Here is a 21,648-nt window from a genome sequence, read left to right on the forward strand (position 1 = left end):
ACCACCAAAGTCGAAGCAAAAATAAGAACGACTGATGACAATCCTGTATATTGTAAATCATATCCTTATCCCCAAACTTTGAAAGCTGAAGTCTCAAAACAAATTAATAAACTTCTTCATGATGGTATAATAAAGCCTTCGCGTTCTCCGTACAACGCACCTGTTTGGATAGTACCAAAAAAACTCGATGCGAGCAATGAAAAAAAATACAGATTAGTAATTGATTATCGTAAACTAAATGCAAAAACTATAAGTGATAGATATCCTATCCCGGATACGTCAGCAGTTTTAGCAAACCTTGGAAATAATAAATATTTCACAACACTTGACCTTGCGTCAGGATTTCATCAAGTACCCATGTCAAAATCTGACATTGAAAAAACAGCTTTTTCTATAAATAACGGTAAATACGAATTCGTTCGAATGCAGTTCGGTTTAAAAAATGCACCATCCATCTTCCAAAGAGTAATGGATGATATTCTTCAAGAACACATTGGCAAAATATGTCATGTTTATATTGATGGCACTATTATATTCGGAAAAACACTCAATGAACACTTGAATAATTTGAAAACTGTACTGGAAACACTAAGAAAATCAAACTTCAAAATTCAACCAGACAAATCAGAATTCTTGAAAAATTAAGTAGAATTTTTAGGATTTATTGTTTCAGAACACGGCTTAAAACCAAATCCAAAAAAGGTTGAAAGCATTGAAAAAAACCCTGAACCAACAAATTTGAAAGAATTTAGAGCATTTCTTGGACTATCAGGTTACTACAGACGTTTTATCAAAGATTATGCAGCAACTGCAAAACCTTTGACAAAACTTTTAAGAGGGGAAGATGGCCATCGCCAAATTCCGAAAAATCAATCTAAAGCATTTTTAATCAAATTAGATGCAGAAGCACGAGATGCTTTTCAAACTATAAAAAGTATTTTACCCTCAAACGATGTTCTAGCTTATCCAGATTTTGAGAAACCCTTCATCCTTACCACAGATGCATCAGATAAAGCCTTAGGAGCTGTGCTTTCTCAACAATTTCCCAACGGAGAAAGACCGATAACCTTCATTTCCAGAACTCTTTCCAGAACAGAAGAAAACTACGCAACAAATGAAAAGGAGATGCTTGCAGTCGTCTGGGCATTACAAACTCTACGAAATTTCATTTACGGAGCTAAATTAAAAATTTACACTGATCATCTACCACTAACATTTACACCATCACCAAAAAACAACAACGCCAAACTAAAACGTTGGAAATCATTTTTAGAAGAGCATGATTACGAAATGCATTACAAACCTGGAAAATCCAACGTAGTAGCAGACGCGTTATCACGCATTCAAATCAACTCACTAACCTCAACCATTCATTCAGGAGAAAACGATGACACTTCATACATTCCATCTACAGAAGCACCAATCAATGTTTTTCGGAATCAATTAATTTTTCAAATCGGACAAACTTCATCGCATGAACACAACGTTCCTTTTGAAAAATTCAATCGACACATATTTGTCGAACCAAATTTCACTCCACAATTCTTAAAAGATACACTTAAACAATATTTAAATCCAGGAGTTATAAATGGAATTTTAACAAATGAATCTACAATGGGTCAAATACAAGAAATATACAAAGAACAATTTAATTCTAAAATTGTCAAAGCTAGGTTTTCACAAACACAAGTAACAGATCTGAACAATGAAGAACAACAGTTAGAAGAAATAAAAAATATACATAACTTTGCTCATCGAAATGCAAAAGAAAACTCTCAACAAATCATAAAAAAGTTCTTCTTTCCAGGAATGCACAAATTTATACAAACAGTTGTAAAAAATTGCGAAATATGTAAAACAGAAAAATATGAAAGAAACCCACAACAATTCATACCTGTAAAAACACCAATACCAAACTATCCTGGAGAAATTATTCACATTGCCATATTTGTATACAACTCCAATTTTCTTTTTATATCTTCTATAGACAAATTCTCCAAATATTTAAAAATTAGACCCATAAAATCAAAATCAATTTCTGACATAAAAGATGTATTACTACAATTATTATTCGATTGGGATTTACCAGCTCAAATAGTCATTGATAATGAAAGTTCATTCGTTTCCAATGTTGTAGAACAACAAATATTAAATCTAGGTATACAAGTTTTCAAAACACCAGTAAATAGATCAGAGACTAATGGTCAGATTGATGCATAAAAGCATTAAATCCAGATATGACAATAAATTGTTTAATTCAACAGGTAACACATAGATACAATAATGCAATACATTCCTTTATAAAAAACACACCCAAAAATATCTACATAGGGAAAAATAGAGAAAATTTATCATTTAGCGAAATTGCAAGGATAAGAGATCAAAACAATGACAAAATTATCAAACTATTCAAAGATAAAGAAGAAAAGATCATTCAAAAAACCTATCAACAATATGAACCAAATTTCTATGCATATGAAAAAACAAATTCTCACAATAAACGCAAAAGTCGCTATAATATTATAAAAATTAAAGAAAACCACGATACATATGTCATTGACTCAAACAACAGAAAAATACATAAGGTAAATTTGAGAAAAAACATTATAGAATAAAATTACTCTCTATCCTTACAGATTCATCATTTATGCATACATTGTACACTCCAAAATACATATTCATGATCTAACCAATAATCCACTGGCAATCATACCTTTGGGAAAAGCCCAAATAAAAATAGGATATATCAGAATAATTCACCCAATAGATTTATATCAACTTAGAAACGCAGTAGTCAAAATTAATGAAGAAATACAAAACAATCCATATCCCAATCCATTGTACGAATTAATACAAATTAAAAATCACAAATTGTATGAAACATTTCTTAAAATTAAACCATTCACAAGAAGACAGAAACGATGGGACTCCATTGGCACCGTCTGGAAATGGATAGCCGGAAACCCGGATGCAGAAGACCTTCGAATCATCAACACTACTCTAAACTCCCTAATCCAACAAAACAACAAACAGGTCATGATTAATGAAGCAGTCAGCAACCGTATTCAAGATGTCACCAATATTGCAAATCAAATACTGTCATTAGAATGAAAAACCATTCGATGGAAATTAATCAACTAATGATCCTATCCAATTTAGACTCCCTTCAGGATCAGATAGAAGTAATCGAAGAAGCAAAAATAATGGCTAAACATGGTATACCGAGCAGCAAGCTCCTATCAATAAGAGACTTTACCAATATAGCCACTTTCTTAAATGAACATGATATCTACATGTCATCATTTGAGGAACTTCTATCTCCATCAAGTGCACAAGTAACCCTCAACAATTCTCATATTGCATACATACTGAAAATTCCGCAATTATCCAAAAGCATTTATGAATTCAATTACATCGACTCTATTATAAAACATAACAAAAGGATACTATTAACTGAAAATTATTTCCTACACAATCAAACACACATTTTCGAAGTTAATCACCCATGTGATAAGCAAGATTTTTTTTTTTTATCCTAAATATATATTTTATTAAGGCTCATATGGCGTCAGCCTAACGGGGCCGGGAGTTCAATATTTTGACAATGTTTGCTTAGACTATGTTAGTAATATGTAACCGATTACTCGCGGTTGACTCGAGGTTAGTATTACAAGTGTTCTCATAATTGGTATGTCGCAGTCTTCGATGCTCTGTACGTGTGCCCGACACGGGATACTTCTTATTGGGATGCAGCTGACCATTAATCAGCAACGCCCCCCTAGTCTGTACCCCATATCTAGCGTGGTGCGTCTTTCTCGACTCGAGGAATCCAGGATAGAATGGTCACTAGCCGGCGCAATCATCAGCTCGTGTAGAGTTGTCATGAGCGGTACAACCTTTGGCTCTTGTTGAATGATCAGTGGACTGCACAACCTTCGGCCCGTGCATCTGTAAAGAGTGTGTGTATGTATTGCCGCGACTAAGTAAAAGTTTATCGATCGGATAGGAGGGATATGAAACGGGGACACAACGAAGGAAACATCATTAAACGTTGACATCGGCGTTTCTGAGGAACAGGTATAGATGAAGCAGAAGATCAGGATCCCGGCTACCTAAGATATCCCGGACGGGGATATCCGATTGTCTGCCTTGTGCTCTCAGTGCTCTAGAGAGCTGAGAGCGAGCAGCATGGAACCGATAAGCAAGATAACAATTATCTATGCGAAAACACATTTCTGCAAATATCATCCGAGTGTGTACAACAATTAATTCAAAGAAAACACTCAAGCTGCACATACGAAAAAGTCTATTCAAAAGGATTAATCAAACGCATCAATGAAGCAACAATATTAATCAATGATGCCATAGCAGAAATTTCATCAAATTGCAGTAATTCTAATCAAATTATAAACGGATCATTTCTTGTCCAATTTGAAGATTGTGACATATACATCAATGGTGAACTATTTTCAAACTTGGAATCAACCATACCAGGAACACCATACCACCCTACCATTGGCTTAATAGCATGGGAAACGGAAACAGTCGATGACCCTCCTGTGGAATACCTGCAAAATTTAACACTCGAGCACCGTGAGAAATTAGAAACTATCAACCTGCAAAACAATGGAAAATAAATTTATTCGGATCATTAAGTGGAATATCAATTGTATCAATTTTAGCCGCACTTGGAATTTTTTGGTATCTTTCCAGAAACTCCACAAAAATAAACATCAACTTACAATAAGCCCTGAACCTGATGAACCAGCAAAAAAGGAAATGGAAACTTTCATCAATATACCAACAACATTTCAAACAGCAAACAAACTTTGAGGACAAAGTCATCTAAAGGGGGAAGAGTTAACGCAACACCAGCCAGCTCAACATACGACACTCGAGATAAACAAAATACGAGTCATCACAATATCGACCAGCGGTCGATAAACATAAACATTCTCAGACGGCCCGGATAACATCAACAACACATCAGACCACCCGGATCGTTCCCGCTAAATATGCTGAATTAAGATAAGATAAAATTATTGTAAACCATCTCAGTGAATATAAAAGACAGTGATAACAATTGTAAAGGCATTCTGAAGTTATATTTCAACCAGTAAATAAAAGACGGAGCTTCACTCCGAAAGAAAAGATTTTTTTTTTAAATTAAGTAAGTCCGAAGTTTCTTAACTTAAATTTATTGATAAAATCAAATCGAAAACAGTTAACGAATGTCATGTTGTCAAGTACAAATTAATGAAAATTTCAAATCAGTTCAGTTTTTGATTTTAAGGGACTTTAACCCGATGGTCATTCGTCCCTGAAAATTTCAAATTCTCATCGTTGTTTGAAATAGGTCTGAAGACATGTCTTCATTTTGAAAACATTTGATTTTGTAAAGACATTATGAAATATGTGAAGACATTTCAGTGTCATAGCGTACGTGAATTTTTAAAAGATATTATTTCCATGACATTCTAACTATTGGCCGAAAATATTGTCAAAAAAAGTAGGGCTTTAGCCTCAACGAACGAAGCGGTTTGAATACATCTTGTCTCTAGAAGACATTAGTTCATTTGCGCTCAAAAATTCGAATGATTGTGACATTGCATTTCTATTATCTTAGACCTATACTATACAATAGATTAATCTAGATCCTTCAAACGACCACTTCACAAATCGAAGGTTTTTCGGTTACATACCTTTTCAACGATTAGTTTCATGGATATGGTTTGGGTTACAACCAAAACTTCAAAGCTGAAATAAACAGAGTTATCGCAGTTCCGTTTTTTGTGAAGAACTTTCCTCCGATATTATGGTGAAGATATTTGAAGACATTTTCTCGTACCATGTGAAGACATTTGAAAAACTCACCTGGCATCCCTGCGGCGCAAAGCCGGTTTCTTGCTTGCATTTGTTTTGATGACATTTGTACCGTTCACCCCAAAATATATTGAAATAACCTCTAGGTATGCAACATTACTCGATGCATTATTGTGAGTTCTGATATTCAGTGATAGCGTTTATTATATTTAATGAAAATTTTACAGCAAAAAAATATAAATTTGACAATTATATTGCAAGTGGTTTGTGTGGTGATTGGTGTCACTTTGTCTCATTTCAAATACACTGGGTTTAGCAGTAAAACACATGCTTTCTATATTTGTTTGTAGCTTGCGTATTGAAACGCGGCATACCTGAAAATTTCATATGTGTTGTTTCAAACGAGCAATTTGTGTGATCAACTAGCCCCTTTATATATGAAAAAGAATATTCATAAAAATTAAATTATTCATTAATTTTAAAAGCGATTTCCATTAACATTTAAAACTAATACATACAATAAACTTTTGTTTTAAGTTAGAACCGATTTTTTTTCGTGATTATAAACCATTTTCAGAACCAATTTTATAATGCGCAAACAGTGAATGATTTTTGGAAAAATCGGCATCATGTTCGAATTTTTTAACCTATTTAATAAAAACTTTTTACAATTTGCTTAATTCATTGCATCAGCAATTCGCTATTTTTCATAAATAGATCGCTAATTTTTTGGACGCTCCGATTCCGAGATATCGTCACTGACCGACTTACCCATATGACCAACTAGCCCCGCCCTACCCTACCTGTGTTTTTTTATTATTCTGAACGCTAGAATTATATCATTTAAACCTTTTTCTTTCATTAAAACAACTAGAAATGCGAATCACACAAATTACAACATTTATTTCATTCGAGTTCATTTGAATAGCAAACAAATAGAATAATACTTAAATGCACATACTTCGACGGTCATGTTTTGTTTTTCTCATTTATAGTGGCTAATTTAAAAATCAAATGGAATTTGAGTTGTGTACACCGGTAGACATTGAATTTTATCGCACTGACATTATTCTGTAAAATTCTGGTTCGAAAACAAACGGGACTGAACAAAGCTCAATTCTCAATTCTTTGATTTTTTCTCCCACATTGCCCGGGGTGTTATAGGTATCCTTGTTCGAGAGTGAAAGAACGGTTTAAAAGAACTGGTTCACTTAGGTGAACGGTTAGAAACTCGTTGACATGGATGAATAACGACATTCTATTGCCCCCAAAGTTTCGACGAGAGAATTAAAATGGCTGCCGAATGAAAGGTTCGAAAGGGTACATTCGCGCATATTAGTTCACGATATCTTATTAAGAAGTACTAATGATTTTATTTAGCCAGCTATATTTCCCCAAATCTTCTTGTTTACTCTCCTTTCCTTTCCCTATAAATAGGAAGAACCTGTTCGGATCAGTTCACTACAGATTACACACAAGCTTCACTCGGTCATAAGACATCTAACCTGCATCACTAGACGATGTAATTATTACGACCCACTGCATGCAATGTTATAGAGAAGGATAATATCGTCGAGGCAAGATAGCTATTTAAACTTAAGTTTTAGAATGCACTGTAGGCGGTGATACCCATATCCTCTGTGTAGCGAAGAGAAACATAAATTCACCAAACTATTCCGTCATCCTCAACGAGAGTGCTCCTCTTTGGTCTATAATCATCAAAGTTCTAGATTTGTGCGAATAAATTCATTATATTCATTATACCTCCGGTGAGCTCCTATCTGTGCGCTTTGACTGGTGCTCTGGTGGATGCGCACAGGTAGAAGAACAGAAGTGGCTTTCAATAAACTTAGCACTGTAGTTCGTTGAAAAAAGTGAACCGAGGTGAAACATGCGTGTGGATTATATAGTTACGAGTTGAGTTACCACTGAGCTACCATTGATGGTGACGAGTGACCACAAACAATCAATGACTGTATGAATAATAGAATAGCTCTCATAAATGAATGACAATGTATGACAATGAATAACAATGAATAATAGAATAGCTCTCTTGTGTTTCAAACAGTACAAAGATAGGTCAGTAAGCATTCACTCTCTATTGTCAAACAGCTATAAAAGTTAGGTTGAGTTCATTATTAATTATTAATAGTTATCCAGACAGTGATGTGATAAGTTCAATTTGGTGTATTAATGAGAATAAAGTTTATTTCAAATTAAAATTAAAACGAAGTGTTTATAATTATATGTCGAATGAGATCGCACTCTTTAGTGTACTCTTCAGTGACTCATCAGTGTTCCCTCAGAATGTGGCAAAGTGCGGATCAGCGCGCTTCAGTGCTGGGCACAGGTTTTCGCACACTCGAGCTCCCAATAGTGAAGAGGGTGTAAGAGAGTGTGACTCAATTCAAAAGCAATTTTCCTCAAAGTCCTACGTCAAGTTTACATCTGTGTATCTAGGCTCAGACCCTACTACTTTTTTGTGCGGTATATAAAACAGAACATATTTGATGAATTTATCAGCCATCCACACTGGATTCTTTTATTATGAGATTTTTCCGCGATTTTTCGTGCGATTTTTTATACACCGTTCTCTCCAAAATACGCTTGAAATTACGTGATTTTTTACGCGATTTCTTCATTCCCATTCTCCAATCACATGTAATATGGCGTGCATGACATGAGTTGTAATAGCAACAATTCCGACATGCACCGTCATGTTACGAAGTATATCGAAGTATAGGCGCCAACTGAGTTTTTCAATTGAATTAACATATTTAAAATCATAAAACCCATTTGGCTCACTTTTGATCGTTAATGTTTATTAAATCGAACCAGCTTATGTTATATAAATTGTTCACAGTCATAATTATTCAGCTACAAACAATAAAAAGAACGGTTTTTATCACTGAATTGTGTTGGTGGTTACGTCAACTATGCGTATAATAATGAATAAGAGACAACTTGACGCACGATAAATTATGCAATTCATGGTCGGTACATCCGCCGCGTATTGAAATAAAATCGATACATTTCGGGTTTTCGTTTCTTCAAGTGGATAAGACGTTCACAGAATCATATCATCTACCAAACTGAGCATTCATTCTCATTCTCTTGTAGTTGAAAGGACGAAGCCGGCGTCTTCATTCAGTATTTAAAATCCGAATCTAAACCCCTCACAATGAAAAAGAATTGTTATATTCATGCACCATTCAGTGTGTTCTATGTGCAATTTCGCCGAATTCAAATCACTCTCAGAGAACAACGGAAAATCGAGCCAATCGAAATATCTGGAACAATTACTGCTTCTAAATCACAAAATTGTAATAACTTTACAATGTTTTGTGATGCATTTTTCATATCATAGTGGAAGTTGTTGTATATGATAGGAATTAGTGCAGTTAAAATACTTACAATATTGTGGAAAATGGTGTCGTTTTTTACTTACAGTTATTGTAGTTTTCAATGTAAGTAAATTGTGAACATTTTCATTTTAATAAGAGAAAATATATTCATAATATTTTATCCAGTTATAAAACTTTACCCAAAAATTCCGAGACGTCCGAAAATACCTAGATTTTAAGAGGACATAACAGATATAAGAGAACACATTCCCGAAATCGAACAAGGTGATCCTGATCCTGAAATTTGACCAGCATATATTTCAGAAGATGAATCAAAAGAAGAAGTGTTTGTTTCTTCAGACGAAAATAGTAAAGAAGAGAACATCAAGAATGTACGTAGAGCAAGAAGAATTTGTATATTGTCGTCATCTTCGGATGAGAATGACTGTCAACAAATTTGAAATGTTACTGATGGAACTATCTGGACCAAAATCCTAGATCCATTCCAGGAAGAAGATCGATAAACAGCAAAGTTAATAATTGGTTACACAGTAGATGCAACACTTTTTTTATGATTAATTGACGAAAGATGGATCAAATTAGAACATACACAATACTACCACATGGGCTTAAAAGTCTCGGGATTTTTAATGAAATAATCGTTTTTTAGGCAAAGCTGTATTTATTCCTCAACAAAATTTCCTTCGAGGGTTTAACACTTGGTATAGCGAGTTTCCAGCATTTCGATTCCTTCCCATTCTGTAGTACGGATCGTCTAAGTCTTCGAAATATGCCTCAGTTTCTGCGATGACTTCTTCATTCGATGTGAATCTTTTCCCCTGGAGCCACCGCTTGAGGTTTGGGAACATATAGTAGTCTAGAGAATATGGTGGGTGAGCAATCAATTGGAATCGTGATTGGTCCAACTTGGTCATCGTTTTTAAGGGCGTATGCGACGGTGCGAGGGTGCCATATGAGTCCGGTTCATCCATTGTCACAAAACGCCGAAGTCCACTCGATTACGCTTCAACAATGCCAAACCGGCTGTTAAATCATCAACGCGCCGCTGTTTTTGGTCGTCGGTCAGCAAACGCGGCATTTACATTCACATTTACACATTTCTTGCAATTTTACACGCACGTGGTGTTTATAGAGTTTGACATTAACTTATTTATCGTCTATGGTATGGGGAACAGCGTTGTTTTATTTCAAAAAATATGAGCAGAAATGGGTTGAATGGGATATTTTACAATTTATTCGCGTCGATGAAAAAGTGCACAAAGTGACTCCGAAAATATGATATTTTGTTTCAACTATTTTATTTATTTACTAGCGGGCCTGACGAATTTTGTCCCGCCCAAAATTTATTTTTCGTTAGCACATTCACGTTTTCTTACTAAGCATTCCATTCTTTGTGTGGACACCGACTGGACAACATCGTTGCTGGACGGGCTGGACGGCGAGGGATCGAGTGCCTTTCTCAAGGCAAGAGGGCGGAGGTGGTAGCGCTGGAGTAAAATAGAGTAGTGTTTTCAAAGGGCCTTTCTCAAGGCTAGAGACGAATGAACTGAAAAAGTTTAAAGTCTCTATAATACAATACCATACCATTACTAAGCATTCGTCATGGGTCCAATCGCAGAACTGTTCATTGATTGATCTTCTTATCGACCCTTTAATTACCTTTTGTTAGAAATTTCCTAGTACTTCTACCAAAACTCGTCATTATCATATCAATTTATTTTCAGAAACAATTCTCGTTCAAGATTTTTCAACCACTTGCAAATAACATGTTTCTCCGTTACATGGAATAAATGTTTGATACAGAAAATATGATAGGATAAAGACAGTCCTAAATCGGACAATTCCTTTGTCGAGTTTTGCTGTAACCAACATATTCGGCAACCCATTTTTATTTATATAGATAGAAGACGATATTGGAGTGCGTTTTATCACATTAAAATCCATTTCCCTTTCGAACGAAGATTAATTTCGCTAGCGCAAACATCAAATAGACCAACAACGCTTGTCAATATGTAATTGTAGAACATATGCGAATTGAATTTTGTATTATTTTTATGGGACCCCCTCTCTATTCCAGAGGAGGGAAGGGTGTCATATCATCATAGAAACATTTCTCGTACCCAAAAACCCTCACATCCCAAATTTGGCTGCATTTGCTCTATTAGTTGTCGTGTTAGGCAGAAGTTTGGGTTCTATTTGTATGGCAGCTCCCATGCCCTTAGAGAGGGGGTGGGTGTGTTGAACCACCATATAAACATTCATTGCTCCCTAAAACCTCCATATGCAAATTTTGGTTCAATTTGCATTCAGCTACGCATTTGGTTCAGCTACGCAAAGACAATAACTCTATGAATAATAAGTTTTTCTTAATTTCCCTTCTAGCTAGGGTAGATTCCTGAACGCTTAGCTTCATAAAAATGATGAAAAAAAAATTGATTGTTTTTCAAATTTCTAGACCAGAATACTGCTTTAACACGTTAAGCCCAGCGTTGGTCGCTAGGGGCCGACATCGAGCCTTTTGGTTGAGAAGCGCTGACTGACTGGGACTGACAGTTCCAAAATAATAAAATATAAATATATACGGTTTGTTTTCGGATGTTTTACAGAATGTAAAGTAGTCACATTCTAGTCGAATTGCTGATTTTCTATTTATACAGTAAGTATCTTTCGGAACTGGGACCGAAAGCGCAGCAGGAAAAAAAGTCGGGGCTTAACGTGTTAACATATAAATTTTTCGCAGGGTACATATGTTCATCTGAATTGAAAAGCATGCACAACTTCTTGATGAACCCCGAGAGTCAATGATATTTGATGATTAAATATCACCGATAAAAACGACCGATTTGGCAGAAATAGGTATATAACGGTTGTTCTAGTATTAAAATACACACACATAATTTACACTCTCCTCAAAATAAACACTTGAGTTCGTTTTATTGGCCTCGAAAAGAGACAATTGCGTGGTAAGGTGCAATTACAGTTGTATTGCGTAGATGTTATTCTTGGTGGTGACATTTTTGCGGATGGAATGCGAAACTAAATCACATATAGTATTCCAGCAGGAGAATAAATTTCCTTGTGAATCGACGATGATGGCCCAGCTCGATTTTCCCCACATAATGTGGCCAATAATATTATGATTACACCTACTTTGCCATGGCTCGGCTCGATGTGTTGAATGCAATGCCAGATGCACAGCGAGTGAAACATTCACTCGCGTCCATAGCTCGAGGAGAAACGTAAATGACATAAAACGAGCAGGATAAGCGATGTTCGTTGTTTCGGGTGTAAACAGAGACTGTAAATTTTCCACAGTAGAGATGCAATACTTATACGCTAGCGACAACGTACTCTTTGTACAAGGGTGGAGTTTAAGTTGCATATATTCTCTTTTCGATATTATCCTTCGTTGTTTCTATTCTCGTGGCTTCATATGTTGTCCGTTATTGTCAGCTCGGTTAGGTAAGCTCACAAAGGGACAGAACAATTGTATGGAAAAATGGGAATGCTTCCAATTTCCATCAATTTAAACCATTTACAGACTAGGGAATTGTAATGTATAGCAAATCAAGCTATTCTTAAAGAATTTCAGAATCGATTTCCGTATGCAAATCACCAAAATCCGTTTGAAGCAAAAATAGTTATTAACGTTAATTTTATTTCACAAAACGTGACCTGATTTCTGATTGACACCCTTAATGAGAGACATAGAGTATAATGTGAATTTTCGGATGAAACGGACACTCAAAACACTCATGTTTGCTCTAAATACTTTCTTCGGCATATTACCGTCTTTATTTATGATAATTATTAACACGAAACGGCACTATTGTTCCCTTTTAATTTATTATTGCTTTCATCAAAATAAGTGTTGCACTTTTTTCCGTGATTTTGCTCGCTTCCAATTATTACCTTATACTCTAATATCCAAGTTTGCAGCGTCTTCTGTGAACATCACGCTATAAAAAAATACATCCTCTAGAAAGCTACAGCTAAAGAGTGATAAATTAAAGTTCTACTTACAGACCACGTTTCTAGTTTTCTTCCACTTAGATATAACAAATATATATAAAGACATCTTGCGAATAGGCACAAGTGGCTGTGTGGATGCATGAGCCGATTTTTTTTCGAATAACGAAAAATAAAGTTGTTCTCTTTATTTCTCACTTCAAGTGTATATTTCAGTATACATATAGAATATCCACATTTTAGAGTTTCTCTTCCGTTATCAAAACGGGCAGATACTTTGTTTTCGTTGCATGTAGGTCGTGTTCCTGCTTTATTTTTTTTTCAATTCCTCCTCTAATTCGCCTAAACCTACAATCGTTAACGATTGGTATGTATATCGTATATGTACAAAATATTGTTTGTATCCGTTTCTCGTCTCCAAAGTATAACAAGGTTTTGATGGCCGTACAAAATTTCTATGTCGCGACCTAAGGGCAGTATAGCGCAGTCAGTGTGTAACGAGGGGTTTACCAACCGAAATCGTAGTAGAAGGGCAGTTTGTGTTCATATGTCTATGATTGTTTTGTGGTTGGCCGAATATATAAGTATATGTCTCGTTTATCGGTGGTATTGTTGGTAGTACAATCTTCTGATAATTAAAATCCACCTTAACTGTTCAAATTTATCCCTGCAAGATTCGTATCTTGATTTATACTATCAAGGTCAATTCTCATTCAACTTGACAACGGACTGGAAAAATCACGACGTAGCGACAACGTCACGTTTTATGAAAAGTCAACGTTCTAAGTTCTACTCATGTTAGTTCCACAATAGAAAATAGCCGTTATAGTTTTACTCAATGCTTACTCTGTTTCAAGACTCCTTAAACTTTGGACTCGATTTGGATAAGTGGGTATCACTTGGTTTGTCTCGAATAAATAACAGAAGAAACACCAATTATAGCATAAGATAGGGCACTTCGTGATTCTGCCACAGTTTTTGTGTTTTTGTTTTTAAAGTTTCTTATAGCAAATTAATTTGACCAAGCAATTTATGAATATTTACTGCTGATTATTGGATCATAGCAAAAGACACTTTATTCCATCAGATTATTTGCTGTTACCGAATCACAGATACATTACCTGCTGATTGTGATTTTATGTTCATTCTACCGCTGTGATTTAAAAATCAAGGTTCGAATCCTTCCGTCACTTTCTTCACACAGAACACGCTTCGCGGACTTTTAATTATTTTTTCAACTGTATTTTGGTTCCGCTCTCCACGGCGTCGTTTCCTTTCTTAAGGCTAGCTTGAAATGGTCCATAATTTATCGGAAAACTATGTCACTCTGCTTAAAAACTAGGGGGAAATATATATATTTATAGTTAGAAACAACTTGTCTAAGTATTTCCACTGCCTATTTGCACAATTTTATATCACATTATTTGAATGTCTCGCTTCCTAACTCTGGACTCCTTGCTTCACTCGTTTGAATCTAAAAAAGCCGTGTTTTTCTTTCAGTTATCCTCTCTTACGTTCTACTTCTTGATGTGTCGCACGCGACAAACACCGGCATGAATTTCCATCAGTTTTGAAAGCGTTCAAGTGGCAAGGATTTATTACAGGACACACAAATACTAACTATTGGAGATTGCTCATAAAATGCTATCACGTCTATCTATCATCTAGAGACCAAGTTGGTGTTCCGAGGGGTACCTCGGAGTCTAGTAGCAGAACTTGGTCAGTCTCTGCCGTTAAAGCCTATCTTGTTGCGGGTGTTATTGTTTGTTTTTGATTTTATGGTCACTGTTGGTTGCTGACGATTTCCTGCTGCTGCAACTGCTCTTTTAGGTGTTGTAATCGCTTCCGTTTGATGGCATTCATGAAATTTTTGTATCGTCGATCCTCATCATCCAGTGCTGTTTGGGGGTTTAGGGGAAGAGAAAAAAAAAGAAAAAGAAGAAGAAAACAATACAACCGTTAGAGACGTTTTGTTAGGCGTATACTTTCGGACAAGTCCATTAAATAATAGTGAATGGCAGTTCAAGGGAGGCACAAATCTAGCAGAATACAGAATAATATTACAATGTAGAAAAAGGTTACAGTGGCTTACAGTTCTAAATGTAGAGTAAAAATCCAAAGACTACGAGAGAATAGAATTATATCTACACATTCGACTACTATTACAACACTAGATTTCGATCGAGGTAGAGATGAATTTCGAACTAGAAGCGAGTGTTTTACGAAAGAACTAAGAGCTCTACTTAAAGTTTGTTACGAAGGGTTTGGAGATGATTCCAAAATGAACACAACGTTTATACATAAGCCTTGTATGCTATCATGCATTGAGTTCAGAGGTTAAAACACTATGAATGGTTCTACCTTAATCGTATGTAGCAAAAGAGTATATAGTTCTTTTTATGGTGGAATACAACCGATTGAAACTGTTCTACTTTCCATATACTTATCCCTAGAGTATACCTATAATTATACATTTATTTACAAATATTACCGATTGAAACCTAATTCATCTATTTGCTTTCTATTCTTTTCAAACAAATAAAAAAACCATTAATACATTGTCCTAAATAACAAGAGTGCAAATGTACAGAATTGAAACTCCTTGATTGTGCCTAATCTGGTGTCCTTTTTTGCAGTCAGTTTTTAGTTTTTACAGTTTTTTACAGTATTCATAATAAAGGAATCATTAGTGCAGATAGAAAAAAAAGTACAAAAACAAAATTTTAATTCTCGAAAAGTGATTCATAATAAAGTGGTACACAACGGACACATTCGACCCAACAGATAATCGTGTTACCGTTTGTATCAATGACGTAGCGGGTTATTCATTAAATATTTCCATTTTTCATTAGAGAAAAAAAACCATTGGATGAAACATCAGTATCTAACTTATGAAGGATAACAATATCACTCGTGGTAATCTGGAGCTGATTTTACTATTTAGTTCCTACTTTATATCCGAGTCGATAAGAGAAGAGAAGTCGTCTTCAAATCTCATCTAATGATAAACTATAGACGAATTTCACGCCAACTCGTTTTAGGAGTTGGCAGCACTATTTCAGATTGTAGCCAAACGTTTTGGGTGTGAAGATATTGGTCATTTAATCAACTTTGTCTACTTGAAATATTCCAAAAACAATTAGGCTACGTTTTAAAAATGGTCAAAAAAATTTTCAATTTTTTGGTCAAAAATTTCTATCTCAAAAACTGTAAGACTTCCAAAATTTTAGTTATAGAAAGAAATGTAGGAAATCGTTTAAATATCCATAAAACAATATTTAAAAAATCATTTTCCAAAATTTACCGTAATTTTTTTTTCAAAAATTAGGGTTCAATTTTCTCGAAAACGTATTTTTTAAAAATTCTTAATAAAATTGCGTGAACAACCCTATACAACTATCAACAAGTCGTCCATACATCGGAAGATGAGCACCTTTACAGGAACAAAGTTTTCCTAACAATAACTTTTTCATCTTTTTTTTTAAATACAACAAATCCTAATTTTGTTAAAAGTCGAGATAGCGATATAGTATATTCGACAAAGTTTTAGATATTATTAAAAAAATGAACTATCGTCGAAGACGACAACTTTCTATCTTTTATAGTTTCTGGAATATAAGGTATTTTTGTATGAAAACTCCTGAAAAAATTATGTTTTGCTCGTAAAATTTTTGTGTGTAAATTCTCGCGTTTGACATGTTCATGACATGTTTTTAAATAGAAGAAAGTTTTCAGAACATGTAAATTGTGATAATTCATACATATAAATGTTACGAGTTAAAAATTAATTGTAATTTTTCAAAAGAAAACATAAAAAAAGTAGTTTTTTTCAATGATTTTTCTTTTCAAAAATTTGTTTGATATTTTTAATGAAAACCTAAATAATTTTCTATATTTTATTCTTTAACCAACATTTTGTAGGTCTTACAGTTTTTAAATTAAGATTTGTCGAAAAAAGTTGAAAAAAACTCAAAATTTCAAAAAAAAAAATCCACACAAAATTTATCAGACCTACAAAAATTTCGTCACAGAATGAAATGTAGGAAATTATTCATGTTTTCATAAAAAAAATAAAAAAAAATAAAAAAAAAATCATTGAATAAATATTTTAAATTTATTTTCTGAAAACATGTTTTTAAAAAATTCTGATAAAATAGATATGAATAACCCATTGAATTTTCAACAAGTCACCCATACATCGGAAGATGGGCACCTTTACAGGGAAAAAGAATTTATGAAAACAACTTTTTCATGTTTTTCTTTGAAAAATTATTATTAACTGGCTGACCCGGCAAACTTCGTCCCGTCCAACATTAGTTTTTTGTTATCAATACCTTCAAACATTCACGTTTTTTTTTACTATGAGCAAGTTCATGGGCCCAATCGCAGAATTGTTCATTGATTGATCTTCTAATCAATCCCGTTGAATTTACTTTTCACTATAAAATTCCTAGTATTTCTAACAAAACTCATCATTAAAATATCAGATTATTTTCAGACACAATTCTCGTTCAAGATATTTCAACCACTTGCAAATAACATGTTTCTCCGTTACATGGAATAAATGTTTTATACAGAAAATATTATAGAATATAGACGCCCTTTTTAATTTGTGTTTCATTTCTATGGCAGTCCCCCCTTAGAGGGGGGGGTGGAGAGTCTAACTACCATAGAAACATGTATTGCATTCTAAAACTTCAATATGCATAATTTGGTTTCATTTGCTTGATTAATTCGCCGTATTTTAGTCTGAATTTTTTGGAAAATTGTATATCTTCTATGTGCTTAGTTCATCTTAGATCATTGTTCAGAGTATTTCATGATATTGGAGGTAATTTTGTTGCTTATCGATGCTCAAAAACTTTGTTTTGAAATTTCGAGTCCATTCAGGGTGAAACCGACATTTAGGGTGAAGCTCACAGATAAAATATGTTTTAATTGTTTATAGATGCCTGTGTTTATGCTTGGAAGACAAAACGGCAGAGCTGGCTTGATATTAAGCAGAAAATAGCCAGAACTAACGTTGAGTAGGGCATGTCAACCAAAGAGTCTCATTGACCACATCTCCGGTGGACGCTCGCCCAACATGGAATCAAAACTGTTTACTCCGGACCAGGGATTTTTTTGCGTCAACTACTCTATCTTGAGAGCCGTTTCTATGAGATCATTATAACTGATATCCGTCGTAAGACTTTGAATAGGCAAAAAACTGCTTGAAATAATCTTTCAATATGAACAGTTGAATAATTGCTGGCTGAGATTTGTAGACTGAAATCCGAATCATTCGTTTCGCAAAACTTGGGAGTACTTTAGCACCGAGAGCTATAGGATTCAATAAGCCAACAGTGAACAACTTTTATTTGCAGTCGGAATACATGAATTTGTTTGGTTATACAGTCCAATTACGTACCATTCGCAACTATTCCACCTCCCCCTCTTAAAGTGTTCACATGTACTTTGAAATTATTGTAACAAGTTTTGATTCGTTTCTCTAAAAGAGTCGGTTTTACCCCGACAAAGTGGCGATCTTACCCGCACTCCTATTTCTTCCACCTAAAACATTAAATTTTATATTTTATTAAAATTCGAATTCTACTCAAAAATCAGATACTATAGAATGGTTCTCGTACAGCTGGAAATATGTGGAGATCTAAGGATGTCGGTTTTACCCTGATTTCCCCAAATTTTATTCCATTATTTCAACCATCATTGTTCAAGTTTTTACGAGTTTTTACGAGTTTACGTGTTTAGAGGAGCGTTAAAGATAATAATGATGGCGGAATGAACACGTTTTCAAAATTAAAATTATGAATGAAAATTAACTTCGCCGTATCAAATTAGTATTCCATTCAAATGAAAAACTCTTTTTTTTCCTGCCTTCTGATCTGATAGAGATTACACTAACGAGTTTGGGAGCCAAATTATGGCCCTTAATTGAAAGTCCTCACCAGACGTCGACACTGTACCACTGGCATTGCGAATTTGGAATTGGGCCATGTGGATAGTTTCATTTTGGGAAAAAAGTTATTTGATTTAGCAGCCGATCCGCTCGTAGGAGTCGCCGCGAAGTTAAACGGTTGCAAAAGTATAAGCAAAGTAAATTGATTCACTAATTTAGCTTAAAATTATTTGGTGGCTTCGCTCGCCATTTTGTTTTACATAATCTTTTAGTGTGGGTTCAACAGTGGTGGAATAAATTCCGAGCTGTAAATTGTGCTCTAGCCGAGGTAAAGTAGAAGTACTACATGGGCTGAAATGTCCCGGGATTTTTCAACAGATGGCACCACTAAAAAATGAACCAGATTCATTTCGATAGGTCCATCTGTCACTAGTCTAGGTGTGAAGTTTCATTACATTTCGTTTGTTTGTTCACAAACTACAGTTGTTTAAGTGTCACTATCTGAGCATTCGCATAAAAAATGGAAAAAGAGGAATATCGTATCTTGATTTAACATTGTTTTTTGATGGGAAAAACTCGTGAACAATCAATGCAGCGGTTGACGAAATAGCATTCCACTTCTGCTCCTTCGAGAACAACAATTTATCGGTGGTTTAGTGAATTTAAAATGGGCCGTAGAAGCACTGCAGATGCATCTCTCTCTGGAAGGCCAAAAGAGGCTACGAATTCAGAAATCGAAAAACAAATGCATCTACTCGTTTTGAACGATCGTAAAGTGAAGTTACGCGAGTTAGCAAAGGCCGTAGGTTTTTCAAGAGAACGAATGGGATAGATTTTGCACAACATTTTGGACATGAAAAAGCTACCGCGCGATGGATGCCGCGTTTGCTGACCGTCGACCAAAAACAGCGGCGCGTTGATGATTCAACTGCCCATTTGGCGATGTTGATGCGTAATCTAGTGAACTTCTTTCGACGTTTTGTGACAATGGCTAAAACGTGGATTCATTACTACACTCCTGAGTCCAATAGGCAATCTGCAGAGTGGCACTGAGGCATATTTCGAAGACTTAGACGTTTCGTGAGTGTTTTGTTTAATTTGCTTGTTGGATTTCTGGATTGTGTGACTCTCACATGTCACACGGTAGATGGGAGTGAACTTTTTTTCCGCGATGGATAAGAAGGGAAGCGGCTTCTGATGATCGCGCTAGATTCAATTGAAAGCGGATTGAAACGAACGTGTAAGGTTCAATTGGAAGCGGATCGAGACGACCGCACTAGATTTAATTAAAAGCGGATCGAGACGATCGCGCTAGATTCAATTGGAAGCGGATCGTGACGACCGCGTTAGGTTTGATTGGAAGCGGATCAAAAACACAACGCTAAGTAAAATTCGTTGAAATTTTATCGATCGAATCGGAATACGAAGGAACAGAAAAGGGGAGTTGTGATTTGGGATGCAGTGAGAATGGCAGCTGTGGTATCGTGAGAAAAGAGAGGAAACCGTCTTTGAATATGGTGACAACGAAGGATTAACCACATACACTCTGTCCAACTTCTATAAGACCACCCTGATTATGTTTCGTTGCAACACAAACCGTTAGAATTTCAACAAAATACATTCATACATTGTAGAATGCTTAGAATAAAGTATATTTAACGTTAATTTCGTTCAAAAGAGTTGTTTGTTTATTTATTGTGCTTAAATTTGATAATAATAACTGTCCAGTTTCTATAAGACCATTTCAAAATTCATAAGTATTATCAATGAAAAATTAAAAACTATTGCCTGATTTACATGTCAATAATTGGCATTTTGGCCATTTTGGTTAATACCCTGGAAAAGTGTCGGAATACTATTTACCATATTTTGCTGAACGGATTTCTCGATATTTTCCCATTTTTCCGAAATTGCGACCGTGAGCTCTTCAATCGTGGTTTACCGCTTTCCTTCAGTGTATTTTCTGTGTACAAGGATCCCACTAAGATTTTCAATAGGATTCAAGTCTGGAGAGCGAGCCATTCAGTCCAAAAAATTAAGTTTTTAGTCCTTAATCCATTGCTTAGCTTCCTTGATGGTATGAATAGTAGCATTTTTTTTGCTGGAATGTGATTTTTTTTGACGATATCCACGCAAAAATGGTAGGAGAGAGGATTTCAGAACATGTAGGAATTCTTTAATGATGTGAAAGCTACCTTGAGTTTTCCAGTTGCACAGAATCCCATCCAAACCATGCACGAGCTTCTACAAAAATTCCTGGTTGAAAAATACTGTTCTTCCTTCCATAAATCTCGCCAGTGACAAAGAACGTTTTCAAAAGAATACATTTTGCTATATACCAGAACGAAAAGTTCTTTAATTATTTTTTTTACTTTTAACTCTGCTAGGTTATCTTCAGTGACGAAAAAAAAGTTCAATTTGGATGGTCCTGATGGTTTCAATGGGTACATACCATGTCCCACTGTTGATTCATATGAGCTTTAGCAAAACTCAGACGTCTTTCGATGTGAGATGGTGTAAGATTAGGAATTTTTACCTTTTTAGTCCTCTTTATGTGAGGACTTTTTACCAAAATTTGACGAGTTGTCTTCC

General features: G+C 35.0%; 1 protein-coding gene across 3 annotated transcripts in view; it reads right to left on the reverse strand.

The window, feature by feature from the left end:
* Window positions 1–12,955: 12,955 nt before the first annotated feature.
* LOC129764825 (A disintegrin and metalloproteinase with thrombospondin motifs like) overlaps window positions 12,956–21,648 on the reverse strand; it is a 336,932-nt gene continuing 328,239 nt past the window's right edge. For all 3 annotated transcript variants that reach the window (XM_055764327.1, XM_055764325.1, XM_055764328.1), the window contains one exon: window positions 12,956–15,055. In XM_055764327.1, the coding sequence (XP_055620302.1) occupies window positions 14,940–15,055 (116 nt within the window). In that variant the 3' untranslated portion in view covers window positions 12,956–14,939. The remainder of the gene's footprint in view (window positions 15,056–21,648) is intronic.

Source organism: Toxorhynchites rutilus, chromosome 2 (assembly GCF_029784135.1).
Source record: "Toxorhynchites rutilus septentrionalis strain SRP chromosome 2, ASM2978413v1, whole genome shotgun sequence".
In the NCBI taxonomy this organism is placed as follows: Eukaryota; Metazoa; Arthropoda; class Insecta; order Diptera; family Culicidae; genus Toxorhynchites; species Toxorhynchites rutilus.